Source organism: Mus musculus, chromosome 6 (genome assembly GCF_000001635.26).
Source record: "Mus musculus strain C57BL/6J chromosome 6, GRCm38.p6 C57BL/6J".
NCBI classification, from domain to species: Eukaryota; Metazoa; Chordata; class Mammalia; order Rodentia; family Muridae; genus Mus; species Mus musculus.
This window is the reverse complement of record NC_000072.6, coordinates 41,170,289-41,191,511: the sequence shown is the minus strand read 5'-3', so window position 1 is coordinate 41,191,511 and position 21,223 is coordinate 41,170,289. Positions and strand designations below refer to the sequence as shown.

The following is a 21,223-nucleotide window of genomic DNA, read 5'->3' as shown; positions in this document are numbered from 1 at the left end:
GTTATTAAGATAGTTTCTATGAGCCTCCTTCAGGAAATTCAAGAACACAAAACCAAACTGTATTATATTCAAAGGTATTGCCATACTCCTCAGCAATGCACAGGAGCAGCAGACTGTGTCTCCAGTCACCAGCTGGAGTGGGCAGCAGGTCTGAACACAGTGGCTCTCTGTAGTGATAGACTTAAATAGCTGTCAGATCATTGTATTTAAGGGAAATAAATTACTCCGGGCAATAGCCCTGTTACCATGGTCTCACCATACTTCAGACATATTTTCTAAAGGTCCATGTCATTGGTGCTATTTGATATTGAGAAGTACTACACTAGTGATTTTATCAAGGCAGAAACAACTGGAAAAAAAAATAAAAGCAGAAGCAACTGGAAAAACAGAAGCAGAAGCAATTGAGTTCTTAGTTTCAGAGTTAATAAGCATAATCCAAAATAACTGAACCTTTTGTGTTATCTAAGCATCAGGAGCAAAACAGAGTCAATGTGTAAATGTCACATGGCTCCATTTTCATTGCAGAATTTTCCTGTTCACGTGAATTGAAAAGCCATCAGACATTATTGGCTTGAACACTGGATTCTTAGAAAAATTAATCCAAAACCGAATCAGTGTGACTGGTCATAGATAACAAAACGACACAAAACAAGGACAAGAATTTAGTTTGGCAGGTGTTTAGCAAGTCAGAAACTGACAAATATACCTAAATGATCAATCTTTTTATCTTGGTTTGGGGAATAACTTGTAATGTTTTCCCACAGTACACTTCACATCGTACATGAAACACCCATTGTAGTACCTAAACCATGTGCAGTTTGGCCTAACACTATTTGTGAACTGCTCTCTATTCCAATAAGCTATTTTTAACATGTATTCAGAGCAAATGTATCATTGAACAGTTATCATCCATGTTAGTTATTCTTCTCTTATTGCAGTGACAGAAACCCTGACAGAACAACTTAAGGAAAGAAAGGTTTTTCTTGGTTCACAGTAAAAGACATTGCCTAACATGTGGAAATCGGTGATAATCTTTGGCTTTGGTCGCTGTTTGAATGACCCTTAAGATTTAAGGGTCTGCTAAGATGGACTAAGTTGATTTTGCATTATGAAATGAAAATGAGATTTTGTGAGTTAAGGGTGGAAAGTTTGTGAGTTAATGTAACGTGTTTGGGTATCAAGGTGACAAGGATGGGTAATTTTCATTGTTACTGGATTAAAATCATTGTGTATACATATGCCTGGGAGAGTCTATGAGACAGTTTCCTGGAAGGTTTGGCTAAAGAAAGATAATGCACCCCTAACATGAGTGGCACCATGACATGAACTGGATAGAGATGGGACAGTTATCTGGGCATTAGCACTTATGGGAGGCTGAAATGTCATTATCTTGCTTAAATCCTTGCCTGCATTTTTTCACAGACAGGACAGATTATATTCTGCAATCATGAATGAAAATAAGACTTTGATTTATTTAAAGTTACCTTTGTCAGGTATTTGGCTATAGCCTTGACAAAAGTAACTAGCACTCCACTCTATTTTGTTAAGTCTCACGTTGGGCAAGGTCAAGGAACATGTGATGGTTAGTTTAATTGCCAACCGTTGTATCACAGTTTCCATCTAGATTAAAGTACCCCATCCTAAAGGAGGATGCTCCTTAAGAAAGAATGTAACTAGCTTCAGAAGTTCCTGAAACTGACAGGATCTCTAGCACCCCACCACCACACACACACACACACACACACCAGATTACTCTCAGCAGTAAAAGCTGAGAGTCCTCTCAGAGGGAAAGCAGCCGAGTTACAAAGAAGACTCTCAGAATAGAAAAATCTGCAAAGAAGACTCTTGAGACCTGACTATCTGCCTGGAAGAAGCAGAAAGTAGTTTAGCAGCCTAAAAGATGTCTAGACCAGAGTCCCTCAGAAAGGCCACTCTGCAACCTGTCTAGCTGCCGGCAGGCTGTGCAGTATGATCCAGGTTCCCAGGTAGGCTTTGCAATGAACCTGTCTGAGTTGTTTCTGCTCCTGTAAGTAACCTCTTACCTATAGACCTGTAAGTAACCCCAAGAAAACTCACTGGTTCACCAATTTGGACTTGGGTGTTATCCGTACTTCAGCCTTTCATGGAATCTCTAGCTGGAGTGAGTAGACTTGTGTTGTCTGTTTCCCCAGAAAAAGTTTTGTCCCACAACATCAATTTACTACCATCTAGAACCATTTGGGAAAGAGAGACTCTTGGTGGAGGGCATAGATTACGTTGGCCTGCTAATCTGCCTGTAAGTTTTTTTTTTTTTTAACCTAATAAGAAACCACACCCTGAATGTGGAAGACATCATCATTTCAAAGGCTCTCCCTCCTGGGTACCCTCCCATTTCTTCCTTCTCTCTCTCACTCTCTCTCATGTACACGCAGATGTCTTAACCAGAAGAGCTGTGGTTTTTACTTCCTTATACCTATTAAAGTTTCTGTGTGGTGAGGAAGGAAAGCTATCACAAAGGTTCTTGCTGAAGTGTGTTGTTCTTGTCCAGCACTGTGTCCCTAGCACCACAGAGATATAAGCCTCTGTCTTCAAGATATGCATTTAAAACTGTCATAGATGAAAAGGATAAGTTGGGATGACTGATGGGAAATTTTTCCTGGGTAAAATTTTGTTCATATTTGATTGCTGAGTTCACAGTAGAAAGTGCTATCAGTTCAAATGTCTTTTGAGGCGATTGACGATACCAAGCTACAGAAGTTGCCTGAAAACCCACAGCTTGACACTCCATCCTCATGGAAGTTCCACTCTTACAGATGGTTCTTCTGGGATATTGATAGACGAGTGCTCCAAGCCCACAGCCTGCCAAAACAGAGGGCAGGATTATTAAAGACTTCAGAAGCCCCAGAAGTAGAATGAGCCTGAGTCAAAGATAATCCCAGAAAATTTGGGTTCACTCCATTTTTCTTTAAGTTCCTGGAAAATCCTCCTTGCACTTATGCAAGTATCTTCTGAGATACTCAAGAATTCACAGTCCTTCACTTTCCGTGGATGGTGTTGATAATTACACCTTAGGTGGCCCCAGATGTGCCATCTCATCTGATCAGCACAAATGATTGACAAAGAATCTTCACTATTTCACTCAGGATAACGCATACACTTATACAGACATTCAGTCTCATACACATGCACACTCACACAGACAAACTTCAAGGTATAGCATGGCTCATACCAGGCCCCAGAAGTAATAGAAGCAGTAACATCTTCAGTGTTGACTTCACACCACCTTCGCTTAAGAGAGGTCTGACCAAGTCCTTTCCCCAGCTCTAAGAGAAAGAATGCTTGACAGTTTAATCCTGAGAATGCTGGAGTCTGCCCCTGGTGGTGGTCCTTGCTAGTGACACATCAGTCTTGAAGAAACATACATGCCTCAAGTAGCCTCAGAATCTTCCTGATTGACTTTTAAATGCAGAAAACACACTGATGTCTACACCAGTGAAATGATGAAGTGTGTTTCTTTTTTTCTTTAATAGTTGGTTTATGTGTGACTGGGACTAGTAGTCTCTGAGCACATGGAAGCCACTTTCAGTACCTTATTGGAGGTTCTTTCTTAACGGCCTACGTGTCAGAGAAACCCATCTCTAGGATCCTCAAACTCATTCCTTAGTAAGAATATGAGCAGAGGCATGATCTTGAGCTTTGGATGAAGTTAAAGTCATTACAAAATTCTGTTTTGCTATGTTTTTAAGTATTCTGCATTTTCATGAGGAGGAGGTACTGCAAAAATCTGCCTCCAGACAATACATGACTAATGAATACAAGTAATATCCCGCTTCAGTTACCTTATCTAGACTTTAACATTTTTCTATCTACTGGTGTCCACTCCTCATTTTAGTTGGATAGTAATATTGTCTTTAATAAAAGATAAAGCCTTACTATGTTGCCCAGGTTAACTTCACCTCTTGGTCCTTCCCCATCAAGATCTGGGATTGCAAGCGCTTCAACTAAAAGAGGAATAAAATAAAATAAAATAAAATAAAATAAAATAAAATAAAAAACACAACTCTCTTTTTTCCGTCTACTGACATGAACAGGAAAAGAAAGTGCTTTTAGTCTAAGATGTGATGGGTTGTCATCTGGAGAGAGAACAAGGCACTGAGAAGCTTGGTGGCTTGGATTCATGTGACATACTTCTTAAGACATTGGTTCGCTGTCACTCACAGTGGTTAGCTTTGGCTAGAGTGGGCTCAGGTGAAGAGAGCACCTGATGGCATGCTTCTCCTTTTCTCATTATGTATTCTCTCCCCACCATTCTGACTCTGTCACCTACACCTTCTAGGATATCCTAGCCTTTGGAGATGTTAGAAAAGGACAGAGAGAAAAGCATATGCCAAATACTATCTTTAGTATATCCTTAAAATTCTATACCCATAAAAGTCATTCTACCATATTGGGCAAGTTTTTTTTATTGGTAATTTTATTTATTTACATTTCAAATGTTATCCCCCTTCCCAGTTTCCCCTCCACAACACCCCCATCACCTCTCCCTCCCTGCTTCCTATAGCAGTCCCCTGAAAGGTTTTGCAAGAACCTGACTAATACAAATGCAGATGTGAGTACACTGTATCTCTCCTCAGAGGCCCCAGAAGAGGGCATCAGATTCCCATTACAGGGGGTTGTGAGCCACCATGTGGTTGCTGGGAACTGAACTCATGACCTCTGGAAGAGCAGTCAGTACTCTTAACCACTGAGCCATTTGATCCATTCCACATACAATCACCAAACCCAAACACTATTGTGGATGCCAATAAGTGCTTGCTGACAGGAGCCTGATATGGCTGTCTCTTGAGAGGCTCTGCCAGTGCCTGACAAATGCACAAGTAGATGCTCACAGACATTCATTGAATGGAGCACAGGGTCCTCAATGAAGGAGCCAGAGAAAGAACCTAAGGAATGGAAGGGGTTTGCAACCCCATAGGAGAAACAACAATACAAACTAACCAGTACACCCAGAGCTCCCTGGGACTAAACCACCAACCATACAGTGGGACTCATGGCTCCAGCTGCATAGGTAGCATAGGAGTCAATGGCAGGAGAGGCCCTTAGTCTTGTGAAGGTTCTATGCCCCAGTATAGGGGAATTCCAGGGTCAGGAAGCAGGAATGGGTGGGCTGGTGAGCAGGGGGAAGGAGGAGGGGATAGAGGGCTTTCAGAGGGGAAACCAGGAAAGGGGGTAATATTTGAAATGTAAATAAAGAAAATATCTAACAACAACAACACAAAAAACAGAAACAAAAAAATGCAGATGCACACCACAAAACATCGGACTGAGCTCGGGGACCCCAATGGAGGAGTTAGGGACAGGTCTGAAGGAGCTGAAGGGGTTTGCATAACCATAGGAAGAATGACAGTATCAACCAACCAGATACCACCCCTCCCCCACAAAGTTCCCAGGCACTAAACCACCAACCGAAGAGTACACATTTGGGAACTGATGGCTCCATCTGGATATGTAGCAGTGGATTGCCTTATCTGGCATCAATGGGAGGGGAGCCCCTTGGTTTTGTGGAGGCTTGAAGATCCACCATAGGGGAATGCTTGGGCACTGAGGCAGGGGCGGGTGGGTAGGTGGGGGAGCACCCTCATAAATATGTTCCTTAAATGGAAATGATGTATGCTTGGGTGGTAAAGGCATTAGAATCAATCTTTTGCTTCCATTGGAATATCCTCAAAGTACTTACCCTAAGACTTTCATGGATCATAGTTAACCACTAGAACTGCAGATTGACACTGTCACATTAACCCACAATGCCCAGGCCAGTGCCTAGGCTGGAAGTTCAGGGTTTCTTCACAATGTTGATAAGGACACCTATTTTCTAAATACATCATCATTATACCACAACAATATAACATGAAATCCTCTTAAAATCGGTGAACTTACTTGTAACAATATTCATTTATGGTCATATGTCTTTATGTAAACAGGGTATTGATAATAATTTACAAATATTTTACTATAATAGAGGTCACACTAGTTTCTGGCCAATCACTGGCCTATGGTGCTTAAGAAATTTTGTTTTGTGTGTGCTGGATTAATATTGGGTGGGGTAATCTTTTTAATGGGTAAGTACTGAAAACACACAGAAATCACTACGAGCTAGAGGGTTTTCTGTTAGGTTGCTTTTCCTAAAGCACTCTTTTTTTCCCCTACATAACAATCTCCTGACTGTGCTTTCATTACATTTAAACACCTGCATTCCTGATGCTGAAGTACACTAGGAAGGTGTACTTAAGAACGGACCTGTCAGATTTTTGTTTGTGTTTATGGAAATAGCTTTTATTGTTATAAACATAATTAGTCCCACACTTACGTTAATGTAGTTGTTGAAGAGTAGTTGCCCACTGCTGTGGCCATCCTCCTTTTAATGTCTGACTTGAGTCTCATCAGTATAAGGCTACCACATGGAAACTACTCATTTTCTGCAACAGGCAAGAAAGACTTATTCGAGATGCCTTCTGGGTAGAAGGGGTTGGACGCCTTCGGAATCAGAGGAAGAAATCTTCCTCATTTTTTGGAATGAAAATTAGATAAGGAGCAGGGAGTAGGTTTCTGTGAAGTTCTGTCTTGATACAGTTCTTGATTGGAATTGTTTAAGGTGGTGGGGGGGATTGCAAGGGAAATGGCTGCCATCATTTTACTGAATGCCACTATTGGTCTGAAGCCATGACAAACAAGGTCGAAAGTGCTAGGCTATGATTATAGCTCAGTTGTAAAACTGGTCAATTTCAATCTCAGCAATGATAGAGACAAAAGTTATCAGTAAATTCCCAATTGTTCAGGGTTTTCCCTTTTCAATATCCAGCTCTCCTTACTGATCCATAGGGACCTGCATCGAGAGGCTTTCCTGAGAACATATGGGACAGTCAGGATTCATAGCCAGAAACCTCACATATCCATCCATCTTTGCCAGAGTCAGACAGGAGAATGTTAACTCACTGTTTGTTTTTGTGTTTTGTTTTAATCGAATTTTGCCTCTACTTGGATTAGGCCTGATTTATACAATCAATTATCTGTTCCTGAATACCAGCTGTTTTTCTCTTCTGGTTGCATATTAGTTAAAACTGGGATAATATTTGTGTTATCACCAATGCTGCCATACAATTCTGAATTAGCCATGGACCAAACCATATATTTTGTCAAAAAATTGTACTTTAGTTCCTTATTTTTCCTAGAATATCTCAGTGTCATTGTCTTTGTCTATGTTTTTTGGTATTTGAGAGACTTAATATCTTAAAACCTGTGAGAATCACTGATAAAGAGCCAGGGATCACAGGATTGAAGAACAAATAACAAAAAACACCTTGGTATTGTGGTCTGATAGTCCCTGATGGGACTCTACAACTTTGCTCAAAATATGTTTGCCATTAGCATTAAAGGCTAGCAGCCAAGTACTATGTTTAAAGGGAAGAGGCAAAGCATTATGAACTTTCTGCCCTTAGATGATTTATACAGAAAAGCTATAAAGTGGAGATACTGACTATAGATTATTTATCCAGGAAAGTGACTCTATATACTATCAAAAAGATAATACTTCTAACCATTAAAGTCAAACAGACCAAAAATTCTGATCATCTAGAGTATTAGGAACCAAAAAGGGAATAAAAGTGTTATTGTAAAGTTTATATATGCTCCAAGGGAAACATAAAAATAAGATTAATTTCAGCTTTTGTTACTGTGATAAAAATTTTATAGTTAACTATCAAAAAATAGAACAGAGCATGTATTTTTAGAAAAGAACAATGAAAAAAGATAAACTTACTCGAAAGAAGTCATAAAATGAGGGGAAAAGAGAATGTAGGGAAATAAATGTGCAAAAAATGAAAATAAATCCAAGTATAATAGCCATTATGTATTACAGCATTTTAATGCATTAAAAAGCAAAAGGCTGAGCATTCTAGTTGAAAAAAACTTGAGACTAAAATGACATTACATAATGCTTATGAAATATTCCCTTAAAGACTAAGAACACACTAATCAAAGAAATACAAATAAAAACACCACAAGATGCTACCTTATTCTAATAATTACTATGCTCAGAAACTGTGGATGAAGTGCTGGAGAGATGACTTAGGCGCTGTAAGCACTGGCTGTGCTTCCAAAGGACCCTCGTTTGATCTTGGCCCCTATACGGAACCTCACAGCTCTCTGCAACTGCCCTCCCAGGGGATTCTACACCACCTTATGGCCTCCATAAGCACTGCATGCACATGGTGTACAGACATAAGGTGCAGGCAAAACAATCATACACTTAAAATAATTTTTTACAATATTTATGTTAACAAATTCTGAGATAGGTGTGGAGAACAAACCTTGATGCACTCGATTATTTGGGATATAAGTTGATAGAGCCATTACAAAAGAGTTTGGAATTTCCTCCAAAACTTAAAAATAGCATTGCATATGATCCAGAAGTCCTCCAAAGGAAATGAAATACGTATGTTAGAGACATCTGTACTTACACACATTTACTCTGGTATCATTCACAAGATTCTCCACAAAGGGAAGCAGTCTAAAATTATACAGTAATAATTATTCAAATGGGATATTATTCATCCACAAGATGGTGTTCTGTCACTGCAACAGTACAGTGGAAACAGGGATAGTTTTACTGTGAGAGATAAACCACATATACAAAATGTAAATACTTTGTCATCTCACTCATATGTAGAATTAAATGGTTCACCACATAGAACCTTGGTAAAGGATCCTAGCTACAACAGGCTGAGAAAAGAAGGTTTTAGTTAGACCCCAGTGAGAAGTTCTGGTGTCCTACTGCCCAATGTAGAGAATATTTTTAAAAGCTGCAAGAATAGGCTCTGAATGTTTCCACCGTAAGCAATGATAAATGTTTGAGGATCTAGGTATGTTTAATCCGATTAAACCATCACTAGTGTGTGTGTGTGTGTGTGTGTGTGTGTGTGTGTGTGTGTGTGTGTTGAAACACCATACAGAATCCAATTAAGATTAATTTTACATTTTATGTACATGAAATACTATTGAAAAATCATAAAGACAGTGAAGCTAAATATAGTAAATAATTACTAAATAAGCATTATATTTAATGAAATAGTATTAATAGAAACTTACAAAGTAATAACAAATGTTCAAATAATTGTGATATCTAGCCTTTAAGGGTGTGACCTGACCAAAGTCTCCTTTGAGCACTCACACTTATATCAAATATTTTCCTTTTGAAAATCACATTTTTATTAGTTCTTTGAGAATGAGAATCTCATAAATCCATACAATATATTTAGATCATAGCCACCCTTTACTGCTTCCCCTAACTCTTCCATGTTCACAGAAGATCTACTTCTACCCCTCACCACTTCCAATTTTCTGTCCTCTTTTCTTTTATTTCTTAATAATCCATTGAATTTATTTTGCACTGACCAAAACATATGGTATGAAGTCATTACTGTAGCATGATGAGGCCACCATAGGACATACCATCACTTATGAGGCCGCTAATCCCTCCCCACTCCAAGCTGAGATGTTGAATAATATCTTGAACAACTCTCTCCTAAGCAACCATGACTGCTGTGAGTTTGTGAGTGCTGGGTACTCCCATGCCCAGAAGACCCTGTATCTGTCCGGTTCTCCACAAACTCTGTATCTTACAACTTTTCTGCCCATTTTCAAAGATAGTCCCTGAGCCTTGGGATCCTCTGAGCTTTCTTATGAGGTATACAATGCATATCACAGACCATATAGCTCTTAGACAATAGTCAAAGCTCAACCAAATCTATACATTCAAGTAGTCACCACATATATCAAGATATAAAAAAATGTCTAGAGTTCCAAGTCTTTGTTATCCATTCTAAGACAAACAGATGATAGTAGCCAAAGGAAATCATGGTTCAGACATCATTAGAACAAATTTCTTTGTCTATAATCTTTTCTTCCACATCACCTATCTTGTTTCCAATCATATCAGGTTTTTAAATGAATCTCCTTATGTACTGAGTATAACTCAATCCACTTATACATTCCATTGTTGATGGCTACTTGTATATTTCAAGTTTAGGGGCATTTTGAATAAAAGTACTACTTTTCATGTTAGACTTCCAAAGCCCATTACATCTCTGGTTACTGCTCTGGTCTGTCCTTTTCTTGCTATCCTCCACTTCTTTTGTGAATGAGAGTATTTAGTCTGTGTCACTGTATAGCAAATTTCTGAATGGGAGTCTTTATTCTATCCCACTGTTCAACAGATGTGTGTGTAACTTGTTTTGGTTTGGTTTGAGAGTGGGGTACGGGTAAAAGAATGCCTTGAATCTTAAGAATCTTAGAATGCATTAGATTTTGGATATTTGGATGGTGCTGAAATTTTGAATTACGTGGATTACAGAAGTTTCACTTAATGTATTTTGCATTATAGGAAAAATATTAGCCTTTTAAGGCCCAGAATGGTATGTTATAGGTTAAATATCAAATGTATCCTACAGTAGACATATATGTTTAAACACTTGATTGCCTCATTGTAGTTCTGTTTGGGAAGATTATGAAACCTTTGAGAGTAAAGCCTAACTAGTAGAAGTTAAGATGCTTGAGCAATCATCAAAGACAATATGTTTGTAGTTCTTATCCAAGCACTCTACTTGCTGTTTGGTGCCATAAGAAAAGGTGGTCCTATAACCCCTACTTCCACAGACCAATATTTTCCATCTGTCATATCTTCTCCACCTACACAGAACTGCACCATACAAACCTCTAAGCTGGAATCAATCTCTCTTCCTTAAGATGCTTCTTGGTAGCATGATATTAGAGCAACAAGAATGGTAACTGTGGTGGTCTGAATAAAAAGGGTCTCTCATAGGCTCATAGGAAGTAACACTATTAGGAAGTATGGCCTTGTTAAGAGTAGGTGTGGCTGTGTTGGAGGAAGTGTGATACCAGTTATAGACTTTTAAGTTTCAGATGTTCAAGCCAGGCCCAATGTCACTCTCCATTCCTGCTACCTGCTGATCCAGGTGTAGAACTCTGTTACCTCTCCAGCACCATGTCTACCTGCATGCTGTAATGCTTCTCGCCATGACTATAATGGATTAAACCTGCCCCAATTAAGTGCTTTTCTCTATAAAAGTTGTCATGGTCATCATGTCTCTTCATGGCAATAGAAACCCTAAGACAGTACATACCAGATCCTTGAAACTTTCCTTTGTGTGATTGCCTGAGTTATAGTTGGGAGGAAAACTCAAAGGTAAATCCAGTATTGAAGAAAAAATCTAAAAGGGATGTATAGAATCAAAGGTGTATACGCTGGAAAGGTACTCCAGAAATCCCAAGTTAATATAACTGCTGTGGCTATATTACAAATCTCTGAATTAGCTAATTCTGAGACTAAAAGACACCACAGAAACCTGGACATTACTACTCAACATTTTAAAAGCCCATTTCAATAAGCAATCACAGTTGTATGCTGTGGATAGCAGAAGTCTCTGTTACATATTTTGAGAAAGAGAGCTATGTGGTCATATAAATATTTATAAACAAACATAATCCTAAACTTTAACATTAGTTTTCTAATGCAATGATAAGATGGTAACACATGAAGGAAGAACACTTACATCAAGGTCATTGGCATAGTTTTGTCTACCACCTGTCTGCTCAGCAGTGACTCAGAAATTCCTCTTCAGTACAAATCACTTTTATAAGAGCCAGACATAGATTTACATATTCCTCCTACACAGAAGCCAAATGAAGGCCCCACTTGTATATGTATGTATTATTAAGTAACACACTTTATTCTTCTAAATGCCCCCCCCCTTTCTTACAACATCTGAAGTAGTGTGGACCTGTCCACCTTCCTTCCTGATTTGATCTCATCGCTCTTCTTTCATACATCCTATTACCTGTTTCACACTTGTCTTGTTTGTTCATAATTTCTTTTCTCTTAATCACAGACCTTAAGTCTTATGAATCCCTTCTAGACGTTCTCAGACCAAACCAGCTACAGGAGTTCCTGCACTCCAATTATGTTAATTGAAGCACACATAATATGACTCGTTATGTCTCTGTCTCTGTCTCTTTCTCTCTGTCTCCAACCAACCCCCACTGCAGTTTTGTTGGTTTTCCAAGAGAAGGTATAATTTTTTCTTCCTAGTGTTCACTAAAAAAAGGAAAGCTTTATGTACTAAAAATCAACACCTGTCTTCTCTTTTCTTTCTGACTCCTTCTCTTATGTATGTTTAATAGATGTATATTTATGTATTATGAATATGTATGCAATTTTAAAAGATAATTTAATGAATGGATTGAATTTTGCACCATTCCACAAAAAGTACAGTAGTCGGTAGCTACTTTGTTTCAAGTCCTGCCTGAACTGAAAGTACAGGGGTTGGGGAGGACCTAAGAGCCACCTGGTGGGGAAAGCAGGACTTGGACACATTTATGCATGGAGAGGGGGTAGCTGTGCTCCACTGTGCTATACTGCTGGCACAGAGAAAAACGGCCATCTCGTTCTTCTGGGCAGATGTCACAGTGAGAGAAAAAGATGACTTCTTCTCTCGAGACGCATCATAGCCTTCAGATAGATCGCCTTTTTGAAGATCGTTTTCAGTTATTGAATAGTAGATCAGTCTCAATCCTTTCCCTGAATCCTGTCGGTACCAGTACATTGTATCATGATTGAAATTCTGTTGACATTTCAAGGTCAGTTTTTGCCCTTCCTGACCAATCAGGAATTTGGGTGTCTGAGTAATGATGCCACCATCACCATGTGTGGTCTCTGGAAAAGAAAAAGAATCAGTCTGGAAGGGGTTTGGCACTGCTACCCAGGGCAGGGGGGTTAAGATGTGCACTCGGCAACAGGAACCCAGAGAGCCCAGAGCCTTACCTACAGTAAGGAGACAAAGGGTTACCCAGCAGAAAACCCACTTGTTCATAGTTTGGAGGGACTTTCTTTGGCTCTGGGCATTAGTTAAAAGAGAAACAAGGAGACGCGCTATGCAGGGGCTCCACCTGGCTAACTATGATGACTAGAATGGTAGGAAGACTCTTGAGATGTTCAAAAGGAGCTTCCTGGTGTGGCAGAAGGAGAGGGAGACCAGAGAGCCAGACACTGGCTCCAAGCATCTGCACCAGTTCTGAGAAGAGGGGCTGTCCTTACTCAGTTCAGCCCTCTGGTTTGCATCTTTGAGATTGCATGGTTTTGACTACCGTTAAGAAGATTATATACCCTTGTTTATAAATGGCTGCAGGCTTAGCTTACAGCCTTCAGCTCTCCCAGGGTGTGTGCAGAGTATCTGTGGTGGAATTGTGGGACAGTGGGGCCCAGGGGCCAGCCCTGTCTGACTACCAGTGCTGTTCTGAACCCATCTCATTTCCATGCTTCCTTTTGCCTACCGTTCAGCCTCTTCCCTTTGGTTGGTTTTACCTCTTTAAGCCCTTTCCAGTCCTGCATGCATTTTGTTGTCTTTCTCAAATGTTTTTTTACTAAATTTTCATTTGTGTTGGTTCATTCTTTCACATGTATTTATTTATTTTGATTTTTTTCTTTCATTTCTTTCTTGAGTCTCTTCAGTCAACTTCTTCTTTCTTTCTTTCTTTCTTTTCTTTCTTTCTTTCTTTCTTTTTTTTTTTTTGGTTTTGCTGCTTTTCTTCTTAACTTTTATTAATAGGCTCCAATCCTGCTGTTGTGTTGTTGAAATACTCTTTAAAAGTATTCTTACCTAGCTCTTTCTAACTTTTGTGTATGAAATCTTTTGTTTGTTGTTTGATTGTTTATTGTGAGTCTTTGTAACTTGTGTTTTGTGAGGTGTGAGTTTTCCCCATTTTCCTCCTTTTTTCCTTAAATGGTTGTCAAAGGACACTCTAGCTTCCTTGGATGGAGGATTATATTCTTATTATCATTGTTGTTGCTATAATAATAATCATCATTATTTTAGGTGCTTTGACCCTGAGTTTAAGTCAGAAGAGAGACAAGGAGAGCAGCTTGCCACGGGCCCCAGCTGGCTCAATATGAGGGCTAGAGTAGGAGGAATATTCTACTTGAGATGTTCAAAATGTGCTTCAAATGCTTAAAAGCAATACTTTTTGAAAAGTGTCCTTTTAAGTCAGAAGCCTTGGGCAGGCACAATGACTCAGCCAGTAAAAACAGGATCTGCGTAAGTTAACTCCCTTAGTTCAAGCCTAGTTCCTAGAAGTGAACCAACACCCACAAGTGTCCTTTGATCTTCATGGGTGTGTCCACCTGACATGTGTGCACACATATATCATATATAAACACACAATACTAATAATAAATAAAATCAGAATATGAAATAAATAAACCGTATGCCTTGTGCTATGAAGAGGTGACTTTTACCTCCCCTTTCACTACACCTGTTCTTCTGGGGTCATCAGGGGTATGTTCTTCAAGTATTGTCTCCTGCCACCATTGTCTCTCTTCTGTGTTATGGGAAGATTGTCTGCTTTGTTCTTCTCTCTCTCTCTCTCTCTCTCTCTCTCTCTCTCTCTCTCGCTCTTTCTTTCTCTTTTTCTCTCTCTTTCTTTCCTTCTTTCCTTTCTTTTCTTCCTTCTTCCACTCATCCATTGTTTCCCTTTCTTTCTCTCTCTCTCTCTCTCTCTCTCTCTCTCTTTCTTTCTTTCATCATTCTTTTTGAGATGGATGAGACAAAACCAGAACCACGTGAAGTTTTTTTTTGTTTTTTGTTTTTTGAGAAAATCAGGATTTATAAACATGCAGAGCAACACCATAATTTATCTTCCTGGCTGGAGATGCTGGACTTGTCACAGGTCCAGCCACCTGAAATAACTCTGCATTTGTCTGTCTTTTGAGTTTCACAAATTGTTTTATACAAGCAGACTGGAAAAAATTCCTGGTACCCAATAGTGGACAAATGAAACAAACAAATGTAATGGACAAATGAACGAAACAAACAAACCATCAAAGAAACACAAATTCACTGAAAAAGTGAAGGTGTCACACTTCAATGATCAATATCTGTGGCTGGAGCATTCCCTTGTATTCTAGGTTATATACAGTTCAACTTCCGACATCTCTCGGATACTCCAGTTTTGTGGTTTATTTTATTTTTGAGACAAGGTCTCATGTAGCCAAGGTTGGGATTAAACTCATTATGTGGCTAAAGATGACCTAGAACTTCTAACTCTCCTATTTCTACCTCTCAAGTGCTGATTATAGACTGTGGTTACTCACATGAGCCGCCACCAGGTTTACAGAGCTGGGAATGCAATCTAGGATTTCATATATGCTAGGTAAGCACTCTACCCAGTGAGTTACTTATCTGCCCCACCTTTTAGACATTTTAATCTTGTAGCAGAAGTTATGTATCCTGGCTTCTATCCAAGCCTGTGTGGGAACTTCTTGAAGAACAAAGTAAGGACTATGCAATAAGGAATACCAGACAGCATGTTATAATCCAAAGCATACAGCTTTTACTCAACATACTTGGATTTCAATCCTGTCCTTGTCATCTGTTAATCTTTGTTTTCCTTTCTTTCATTTACTCTTATTTTAGAGAAAGAAACCTAACTGGTAGAAACAAATTTCCTTGTGATGAAATTAATAAACTATTTTCCTTTACTAACTCTCCTTTGGATGGCATAAAATTACATGTGTAAAATATGATATTTAACTTCATATACAGTGTGGAGAAAGGAGAGCTGTGTTGGTCAATGCGGGTTTATCTTAACAATTGCTACCATCTTAAGCCTTCATGCTTTATTTGTGGAGTTTTCCTCCGTAAGCATGGTGAGCTGGGATGTTCCATGTCCTGTGATAATCCCCTACTTTCATCCACAACATGCAGAGTGTGTTCAGGTCGGCATGCTGTTAGCACAGAGGTGTTTCCCTCAGCTGTACTGCTGTAAGGTGAGAAAACATTTAGAAGTATTGATGTGAGGGAGGAGCTGGCACAGAAGTATAGCTCTGCATCTTCCAGATCTGCTGGCCCCACTTTAGGATGTTGGGTTCCTCTTGGGGAAATTTATCCAAGAACGATTTCTCCAGCATTCCTGGCCTCTCTAATACTCTTTCTGAACAGAAGTCACAAATTTCACATCTTTCTCTTATACCATATAACCATGACTATACCATATAACATGACTGTGTTCTTTCACTTCGAAGGGTCACATCCTATCATCTCTTCCTCACCATGTATCTTAGGTTCGTGGTGACACCAGCATTCCTGAGACATTGAAAAAGAAGAGAGTTCACAGAACAGAGCTGTAATGTGTGTCTTCAAATGAAGTAGACAAGTAATTGAAGTTTAATGTGAGTTCAAATACCTTTGAGTCCCTTATATTTCCCTCAATACTCACAAGAACTTTGCTTTTTACTCCACAGTGAAATTAGTATAGACCAGAAAATCATTGAATATCTTATAGGTCCAGGTTATACTTTTTTAAGACAAGATATAGGCAGTGTTACAGAACCCAGTGATATTGATTCTTTGGTTTAGAATATATTTACTCCAAGGAGACAAATGGTAACATGGGTGAGAAGTCTAGTGTCACTGTAGACCTGAACATAAGAGTGAGATGTAGACAAAGCTTGGCAGGGCATTTTCAGCCACAGGTCAGAGAGCTAGAGCTCATAGCTACTTTCTGTGAGGTGAGTTTGCTGTGAGGTGTCCACTGCTCTGTGAATAGTGTTAATATAAAACTAATCTTGTATTTCAATTTAAATGATGAATATTTTATTCTTAATTACATACAATGTGGCTCAACATATTTGTGGTAGAGGGACAGTTCAGGTTGCTTTCCTTTTTAGATTATTTTTATTAAACATTGAAATGCTTAAACATGCTTTTGGTTAAATTTATTTCATCATCTCAAAGCAGGTTTTCATTTTTGACTGCTGTGAGACAGATTTTCCAGCAGTCACATCTAGATGCACATGCTAAGAGACAAGAAGGTGAAAACAAACATCTGTGGGAGCAAAAAAGGGTTTCACTCTCTCCTTCCCTCCCACCTCAGATCAGTAATGGCTGCAATAGTTTTGAAGAAAACTTATTTTACAGTTTGTTATTCACATACACATCTAATTTAGATTATTCTCTGTAATTATGGGTACATGTCTGGGTTTGAAAGACCTTTCTTTTGTGAATTAAAATGATTCTAATATTTACTTTCTTTTCCAGGTACTGTAAAAAGAAGATTTTATTTTTAAGTCATCATTTCACCTGGATGGAATCCCTAGGCCTTGGAGACACTGACATCAAGGATGCTAGTCTTTGCTCTTGAAATTTGTCTGGTCCAACTTTCAAATCCTAATCCTCCATCTCCTAGAGAAAGCACAGATCCTCTCTTCACCCTAGGCACCCGAAGGAGTGAGATTTTTTTTCTGGTGGCAAAATTCTCGAACTAGAGAGCCCTCACCTACAGACAATTAAAGGTGTCTCAGATGACTCACGATCAGAGAAATGTAAGTCAAACCTATTATGAGATATTACCTCATATCCATTAGGAAAACTATTATCAACCAACAAGACATGACAAGTGTTGCTTAGTGAAGGTGTGGGCAAGGAAAGCCTTCTCTTCTGTCTATGGAATGCAGACTGATGTAGCCACTATGCAAAACCTTATATGGATATTCCCAAAGAAATTAAAAATGTGACTACCAATAGACACACCTGGACAAGTATATGAAAAAGTTAAGCTGAGTATCTCATAAAAATACCTGATCTAATCATTCTATTAATCACAATAGGTAGGATAGACAATAACTTAAGGGTCCATGGATGTGCAAATAGAAAAGGAACTGTGGTAAATATATACAATAGCAGGTAGCTATCTGCCCTTAAAAGGACATCCTGAAAATTGCCTCAAAACAATTTATGGTGGAGGATATTATACCAAGGGAGATTAGCCAGACATCTTTAAAAAATATAGTGCATGATCTTACTTATATTTAGAAAGATAATGTCAATTTAAAATCAATGTTGCCGAATAGTGGGAAAACATACTTCAAACATAAAGTGGCAGGTTTCTATGATGAGTGAGCCTAGAGTCCTTAGTACTGCAGTTAATATCGCATCACAATATAAAATTCTTACTTAATAAACCTTTAGCTGTCATTTTCACAAAAATAAAATAACTGTGAAGTGACAGGTAAGTAGTTTTGCTTCTATTAACCATTTCACTATCTCAATGCATTCTCTTCAGTTTATACAACAAAATTTAATTTAAATAAAGTTAAAATAAAATGAATTGTACTGAAAAGATTGCTTTGTGAATCTAATACTGCCATCTGCTGGGAAAGACATATGTGAGGGTAGAAAGAAAGGTTAATGTAGGCCTGTATATCTCTTTATGTTGATGTCTGATCGTGTTGTGTGTGTGTGTGTGTGTGTGTACATGTGTGCACATGTTCTAGCAACTGGTGATAACTCTAACCATGAAAAAAGGAAAACTTTGATCTTCAGAAAATGTATGGATGTACCTTATTCTTAGAATCTTAGGGCCATTTTTATTTCTCTCTTCTAAATTCTCTTCAATAACTCTTCAAGAGAGATTTTCCTTAGCTAAGATGAAATTATCTTCCATGAGAAGTCTAAGTAGCTTTTACTAAGAAAGCATTAATCATTAATTTTCTTTTTGGCCTTGTCATTATTCTTCTCTGAGAATTACTGGATTGCTTATCGTTTTATGAGTTCCTGAGATGTGTTAGGTCTAGGGCCACTGATCTTCCCTAAAACTCAGAGACTGACACCTCCGCATTCTGCTGCCTGACTTCATGACTTGGCATCAATACAGGCTCCTATTGCAATCAGCATTTATCTGGTTCTGCTTCTGATGGTGGATGCAATATGACCAGAAGCTTCAAGCTCCTGACACCAAGAATTCACAACCATAATGGCCTTGAAATGTAAGCCAAAATAAACCTGCCTTCTCTCTTAATCTGTCTGTGTCTCTGTCTGTCTCTGTCTCTGTCTCTCTCTCTCTCTCTCCCTCTCATTACAGTAACAGGAAAAGTAAGAATAGATTTATTAGGAATGACTTAACAATTCACTCTGCTGCAAGAAGAACAACCCTGTCCATCCCTAGACACAAGTACTAGAATATGAAATATTCCTTAGGCTCTTAGTCTGTCCAAATCTGTGAATTTTACTAAACATAATCATCTCTGGATGACTGAAGGGCCAAGAGGCAGGACCTGGAATGTGGTCAAAACAGGGTGTATACTAATGAAGCTGCCAGGGAAGCACTGAGAGCTAGAGACCTGGAGTAAAACAAGACAACCTAGATGCCAGAACAGGAGCAAAAGAGCATGGAGAGTCTAGTTCTCTCTTAGTTTCTCAGAAACACAGTGCTTGACATAGAGCTCACATCTGTCTCTCTGCAGCTCCCTTGCTCAAATTTCAAAGGGCTGGTCTGGAGCACCGAGGAATTTGCTAATGTAGAAATGTGGACACTGTGCCCCTTCTTAGAATTGGGAACAAAACACCCATGGAAGGAGTTACAGAGACAAAGTTAGGAGTTGTGACGAAAGGATGGACCATCTAGAGACTGCCATATCCAGGGATCCACCCCATAATCAGCTTCCAAACTGATTATGCACTGACACCATTGCATACACTAGCAAGATTTTGCTGAAAGGACCCAGATATAGCTGTCTCTTGTGAGACTATGCCGGGGCTTACCAAACACAGAAGTGGATGCTCACAGTCAGCTAGTGGATGGATCACAGGGCTCCCAATGGAGGAGCTAGAGAAAGTACCCAAGGAGCTAAAGGGATCTGCAACCCTATAGGTGGAACAACATTATGAACTAACCAGTACCCCGGAGCTCTTGACTCTAGCTGCATATGTATCAAAAGATGGCCTAGTCGGCCATCACTGGAAAGAGAGGCCCATCGGACACACAAACTTTATATGCCCCAGTACAGGGGAACGCCAGGGCTTAAAAAATGGGAATGGGTGAGTAGGGAACTTTTGGTATAGCATTGGAAATGTAATTGAGGAAAATACATAATAAAAAAATATTAAAATTAAAAAAAAGAACTTGATCAGTAGGCTCTCCACCTATTACCAAAACTGAGAAAGAGGTCAGAGAAATCACTACTGCATCTCCTGCACTCAAACACTAGAAACAACAGGGTTGGCAAACTTGTAAACTCACAGAGAATGAGCTAGCAGCATATACAAGGCATGCACGGCCTTGTACCACATGGGATCCTCAACCTGAAAAGAGAAGAGGGTGCACACCTCATCCCTAACCCGGAAGTAACCCGGAAGTAGTAGCCAAAGGATAACCACTTGCAAGGAAAACATTGTTTTCTCTAAAGGAAAACGCAAACCTCTCATAAGGGCAAGCCCTATACCCAGCCATAGATAACCAACATAAAATTAGCTCAATGGCATCTGTGGGGGCTCTTTGTCTAATAATGTGAAGTCAGTGTAAATGTACCACATTATCTGTATCCATTCCTCTATTGAGGGGCATCTGCGTTCTTTACAGCTTCTGGCTATTATAAATAAGGCTGCTATGAACATAGTGGAGCATGTGTCCTTCTTACCGGTTGGAACATCTTCTGGATATATGCCCAGGAGAGGTATTGTGGGATCCTCCGGTAGTACTATGTCCAATTTTTTTAGGAACCACCAGACTGGTTTCCAGAGTGGAGTACTACACAGCTATTAAAAAGAATGAATTTATGAAATTCCTAGGTAAATGGATGGACCTGAAGGGCATCATCCTGAGTGAGATAACCCAATCACAAAAGAACTCAAATGATATGTACTCACTGATAAGTGGATATTAGCCCAGAAGCTTAGAATACACAAGGTACAAGATACAATTTGCAAACCACATGAAACTCAAGAAGAATGAAGACCAAAGTGTGGACACTTAGCCCCTTCTTAGAATTGAGAACAAAAACCCATGGAAGGAATTGCTGAGACAAAGTTTGGAGCTGAGATGAAAGGATAAACCATCTAGAGACTGCCATACCCGGGAATCCATCCCATAATCAGCCTCCAAACGCTGACACCATTGCATATACTAGCAAGATTTTGCTGAAAGGACCCAGATATAGCTGTCTCTTGTGAGGCTATGCTGGGGCCTAGCAAACACAGAAGTGGATGCTCACAGTCAGCTATTGGATAGATCACAGGGCCCCCAATGGAGGAGCTAGAAAAAGTACTCAAGGAGCTAAAGGGATCTGTCACCCTATAGGTGGAACAACAATATGAACTAACCAGAATCCCCCGGAGCTCGT

At 39.3% G+C, this 21,223-nt stretch overlaps 1 pseudogene, 2 gene segments (V, D, J or C) and 1 further gene; all 4 read right to left on the bottom strand.

The window, feature by feature from the left end:
• The window catches only part of Tcrb (T cell receptor beta chain), a 667,076-nt gene that overhangs the window by 366,860 nt on the left and 278,993 nt on the right, over nt 1–21,223 (bottom strand).
• Nucleotides 2,535–3,239, bottom strand: Trbv20 (T cell receptor beta, variable 20). The segment is given in 2 exon segments: nt 2,535–2,838; nt 3,209–3,239. Coding segments are annotated over 2 exon segments (335 nt in total).
• Nucleotides 12,464–12,923, bottom strand: Trbv19 (T cell receptor beta, variable 19). The segment is given in 2 exon segments: nt 12,464–12,766; nt 12,875–12,923. Coding segments are annotated over 2 exon segments (352 nt in total).
• Nucleotides 15,904–16,375, bottom strand: Trbv18 (T cell receptor beta variable 18; annotated as a pseudogene). Its single transcript is given in 2 exon segments — nt 15,904–16,197; nt 16,324–16,375. Coding segments are annotated over 2 exon segments (346 nt in total).